The sequence below is a fragment of the Pygocentrus nattereri genome, chromosome 3 (genome assembly GCF_015220715.1).
Source record: "Pygocentrus nattereri isolate fPygNat1 chromosome 3, fPygNat1.pri, whole genome shotgun sequence".
Taxonomy (NCBI): domain Eukaryota; kingdom Metazoa; phylum Chordata; class Actinopteri; order Characiformes; family Serrasalmidae; genus Pygocentrus; species Pygocentrus nattereri.
Window position 1 is genome coordinate 47,145,504 of NC_051213.1, and position 5,273 is coordinate 47,150,776.

The 5,273-nt window shown below is 42.3% G+C and overlaps 1 protein-coding gene across 1 annotated transcript; it reads right to left on the reverse strand.

Annotated features, from left to right (window-relative positions):
* Positions 1-1,282: 1,282 nt before the first annotated feature.
* LOC108432284 (C-X-C chemokine receptor type 3-like) lies at positions 1,283-5,273 on the reverse strand. Its single transcript, XM_017706018.2, has 3 exons — positions 5,222-5,273; positions 2,741-3,124; positions 1,283-2,543 (listed from the first exon to the last, which is right to left on the reverse strand). Exons 2-3 carry the CDS (start codon positions 3,119-3,121, stop codon positions 1,887-1,889), a joined length of 1,038 nt encoding a protein of 345 aa, XP_017561507.2. The 5' UTR covers positions 3,122-3,124; positions 5,222-5,273; the 3' UTR covers positions 1,283-1,886.

The window sequence follows — 5,273 nt, forward strand, 5'->3', positions numbered from 1 at the left end:
AGAGTTTATGTGGTAGAGTGTGTAGTAGTGTAGAGTGTGTGTGTAGTGTGTGTAGTAGAGTTTATGTAGTAGAGTGTGTAGTAGAGTGTGTGTAGTAGACAGTGTGTAGTAGACAGTATGTAGTAGTGTGTGTAGTAGACTTTGTGTAGTAGACAGTGTAATTGAGAGTGTGTAGTTGAGTGTGTAGTAGAGTGCAGAGTGTGTGTGTAGTGTGTGTAGTAGAGTTTATGTAGTAGAGTGTGTAGTAGAGTGTGTGTAGTAGACAGTGTGTAATAGAGTGTGTGTAGTAGAGTGTGTGTGTAGTATAGTGGAGTGTGTATGTATATATATGGCTCTAATATTCAGATCCCTCTGCAGGACCAGGACTAAGTTTGGGCACCTCGTCTCTTTAGAGTTCGTTTCTCCAATAACACGAGCTCTTCTGTCCCCCTGTGGCTGTATTAGAAAGTGCACAATCAAATCACGTCTCATTTCTCTCATTTGTTTTCAAAGTTTTAATGACGTAAAAAGTTCTTATAAAGACATCAAACTGTGATACAAAAATAGAAACAACATGAAAATAGAACAAATTTTCTTATTAAAGAGATAAACAACATTCTAGAGAATTCAGACACTACCCTACAAAAAGTATTGCGACATTATTCGCAGCGCTGGGACACAGGACAGTGCAAATATTTCTTTTTCTCAAAAAATGCAACACTTTTGGCTCAAATAGATTCTTTAAAAGGCTTTTCACTAGTTTGATGGCATCAAGACGCTCAGATCACAGTGAGCACCTTAATGCATGTCGTTCCCAGTCTGTAGGAATGAAGGCTCTTCTCTTCACTGCAGTTCCTCCATTCAGTCTTCTGTGTCTTCCAGGATTGTGCGCTGTTGATTTTGGAGTTTTTGTTTGTGGTTCAGTGTCAAAGACTGACATTCATCCCACCCATCATCCCTCTTTGGGGGGGCTGTTATGTTCCACCTGTTTCAATACTCATTTTAACAAGCCCTTGTCAACTTCACAATTTCCCCTGAGGGATTTGAGGAGAGGACCTTTGGACCTTCACCATCATAAGCTCGGTTGATTTGGTTTCAGTTGCCATCGAAAATTATTTGTTTTATGAGCTCATTTTTCCCCCAGAGCTCCCAAAGTGATCAAAAAATATCAGTCACACTTTATTTGGATGGTCTCCTGTAGATGCTCTACAGCTACTTAAATCACTAACAAACTTTCTGGCGATCCTCAGTTGATTATCAACAACATTATCATTCAGGTTTGGGGTTAGGAGTAGATGTAGGTTTTGTCTTGAGGTTAAGGTGAGGATTAGGTTTAGGGCTTCAGGTCAGGTTTAATAAACTCTTTCACACTGAATTTCAAGGTCAGTTGAAATTAATTGGTATTTAGTGAATATAGTGGTATTTAATGGCTATTCAGTTGAATGTTACTTAAATATACATTGAACACTTACAAAGAATCTGCAGTGGAACGTCCAAATAAAGTGCTACCAAAATATCTTTTCAAAAACATCTGTTCAAACATCTTTTGAAAATTCTTTTCACCACTCTTTTCCTTTATATACAGCCACACACTACTAACGTGTTGTGATTAAACGACTGCGCTACAGTTACCATCATTTTTGATGTTCAGGGATGAAACGACCTTAAATTAGCTGAAGAATTTAGACTAGACTCAAAGATTAGGACTTGGGACTCGACTTGAGCCTCGCCTGTACCTAATCAGGACTTGAATGAAGACTCAAATGTCTTGACTTGGACATGATTTGGGACTTGAGAATCAAGACTTGAGACTTACTTGTTATTTGCAACTTGCTGACTTGTTCCCACCACTGTGATTTTGGCATTCATCTCAGAAAGCTGACATGAGAGGTGTCCACACACCTGGACTATGCTGAGCTTCTGTGAGACAGCCTGCAGCTGATAGGCCTGACCATGTCCTGCAGGTGGCGCCGAAACTTCACTTCAAACAGGGCGTAGAGGACTGAGTTTATGCAGCAGTGCAGGTAGCCAAGAGTGGAAGTGGCAGTCATGGCGATATCCAGAGCTGTCGTGGAGTCACAGATGTCACTGATGTAATTACTTGGGCTGCCATGGATGGTGTCCACCATGAGGGTGATATTGTAGGGAGTCTTGCATATGAAGAAGGCCACCACCAAAGCCAGGATGACCCTCACAGCCCGCTGTTTCTGCAGGCTCTGAGAGCCTCTCTGCAGCTTCAGCAGGATGCGGGTGTAGCAGAAGACCAGCACCAAGGCCGGAATCACAAAGCCCACCACGTGGTAGAGCAATCTGGAGGCTAAACGCCACCCATCAGAGGGGTACCAATGGACACACTCAGTTTTACCCCGTCTGGAGTCCTCTGTAGCACCCAGGTAGACCCAGTCAGGGATGGAGAGGAGCAAGGAGAAGAACCAGACGGCCATGCAGCTGAGCTGGATCAGCCAGGGCTTCTTGAGAGAGAACATCTGCACGGCGTGGACAATGGACAAGTAGTGGTCCAAGCTGATGCACACCAGCAGGAAAATGACACAGTAGAAGTTCACCTGTAATTTTGAGGGAAAAATTTGTTTTTAATGAGGCAAAACTGACTCTATTAAACTATTAGAGCTGTAGTTACAGATATTACTTTTAGACAGTGCAGATTCATGCTGGATATAATTTCTTCACTGTTATTATTGTCAGACTGTCAAAACTACACTCTGCTTTCTCTCTTAACACTGTCCTGTAGCCCCTCCCTTACCTGAAAGAGCGCTCCGGCCAGTTTGCAGAGCTCAATGCCGAAGATCCACTCATTCACAGCCTCCACCGCCCACAGGGGCATGGTCAACAGCAGCAGGATGTCAGCCACGCTCAAGTGAAGAACAAAAGTGTCTGGCATGCTCCAGGCCCTCTTCTTCTGCCACAGGACCACCAGGACCAGCACATTACCTAGGAGCCCAATTACCACCGCCAAGGAGTACAGGATGGGAATGAAGATGGCTTCAAAGGCCATGCTGGCTTCCTGACCACACAACATCCCACAGCATGAACCTTCATAATCATACAATTCGTAGTAGGTGTAATTTTCTTCAAGAAGGTTAAAATCTCCAGAATACAAAGTAAACTTTCCACCCGAATCCATTTTCTGACAGAGAAAAAGAGAAAACCATGAGTGCTCAACCTCGTCTCTCCAAACTGTTCATTTTACAAGAGAAGGAAAAATGAATGGACGTTAAAGTCATGCTCATCATGTCCACTCATCATGAAACAGTCACACAGTGTGAAGGACAAAAAAAAGAAATTAAGAAATGACAGAAACATTTAGGAACCTCAGCAACTCAGCCACATAGTGTTAGACCAAATAAAGTTACAGGTGAAGCCTCAGATTGAGTGGAGTAATGCGCCGCCACTGAACTCACAGTGGAAACATATTCTGTGGAGTGATGAATCGTACTTCTCTATCTGTCAGTCTGATGGCCGAGTCTGGGTTTGGTGAATGCTAGGAGAACACCACCTGCCTGACTGTACTATGCCAGCTGTAAAGTTTGGCTGAGGAGGGATAATGATATGAGGTTGTTTTTCAGGACTTGGTGTAGAACCCTTGGTTCCAGTTAAGGGAAATCTTAGTGCTTCAGCACCAAGACATTTTGAACAATTCTACGCTTCCAACATCCTGGAACAGTTTGGGGAAGAGCCTTTTCTGTTCCAGCATGACTGAGCCCCAGTGCACAAAGCAAGGTCCATAAAGTCATGACTGGGTGTGGAAGAACTTGACTGGCCCTCACAGAAGCCTGACCTCAACCCCATCCAACACCTGTGGGATGGACTAGAACAGATTGTGAGCCAGACCCTCTTGTTTAATAAATCGATCGATTGATCAATCAATCAACCATTATGTAACCATTTACAAACATTGAGGGTGACCCTCATTTACAATGTTGCTGAGTTAAACATCCGTGTTTCACAAACGCTCTTCTGGATGAATGATTTACAAGCAAATAATGTTTAATTACAATCAATGATGAATTAAAATGAGCAGAAAATGCTGGACTGGACATTAAAGAGGTAAATAAACAATGAAGTCCATCCTTAACCACCCACATGTGTGCTGTGTGATGTGATATTGTTTGCTGTGTAGGTCTTCTTGAGGAGTAGTAGAGTTTAGTGGTCGTTTGAGCGTCATAGCCGGCCTTTCGGCGGTCTCCCTAAATGAAGTGCTCCAGTCAAAACAGCTAATTTTGAAGCTTAGATTACTTTAGAGATGAAACTTGACCTTTACATGGGGCAGCCGTGGGCTGGAGGGGCAGTCGTGGGCCGGAGGGGCAGTCGTGGGCTGGAGGTTAGGGAATTAGTCCTGTGACCGGAAGGTTGCCGGTTCGGCTGACAGCCCATGACTGAAGTACCCTTGAACAAGGCAGCTAACCCCCAGTTGCTCCCTGGGCGCCGTGGATAGGGCTGCCCACTGCTCCGGGCAAGTGAAATCACTGCCCCCTAGTGTGTGTCTGTTCACTAGTGTGTATGTGGGTGTTTCACTGCAGGGATGGGTCAAATGCAGAGGTCTAATTTCACAGTGTGCAAGTACAGTGACAAATGGTTGTGAATTCAATTATTGGTCAGTAGTCAAGGTTTCAACTTACATATCATGGGAAAACATAATGTGCCATTTATTCATTTTTCTTTGCCTACATTTTAGAAAACAAACAAAAACTGGGCTGAATTATTTGAAATGAAAACTGAAATTAAAAAATAAATCCACTGTGGAAGTAATTTGGATAAGTGAAAGTACTTAACGCTAGGTTTTGTTTTAAGCTCCATTTTTTCTCTCCAAACGCAAGTGAAACAGATTTGCACCGATTTCATTGAAATATCACCCATCCATCAGTCTTATCCTTCTGGGTCGTGGGGTTGAAATATCAATATTGCTTAAAGTCTATTAATTTGTATTGCTTAATCTAAAATTCGTTAATGCTTGCATCACAATTCATGATAGGAAATAATACTTATACCATGAACAAGTAAAACAATGAGATTGACATTTATTTTCATTCATAACTCATTAAAATGACTTATGCATTAATAATAGAACGGTATATTATTAGTATGCTGTATTAGTAGAACAGTGAATCTTCAAGTACTGAAAAGAGAGAGATTGTAATGTAATATGAATGTGAATGTAAACTAAAACAGTGATGACTAAACAGCTCTACAACATTTTAATTCTAAAAAAGAATTAAAAACTTACATGTGGGCGTGTAATCAGTCCGAGTGTGCAATCAAGCTGTGCCTGTCTGGTT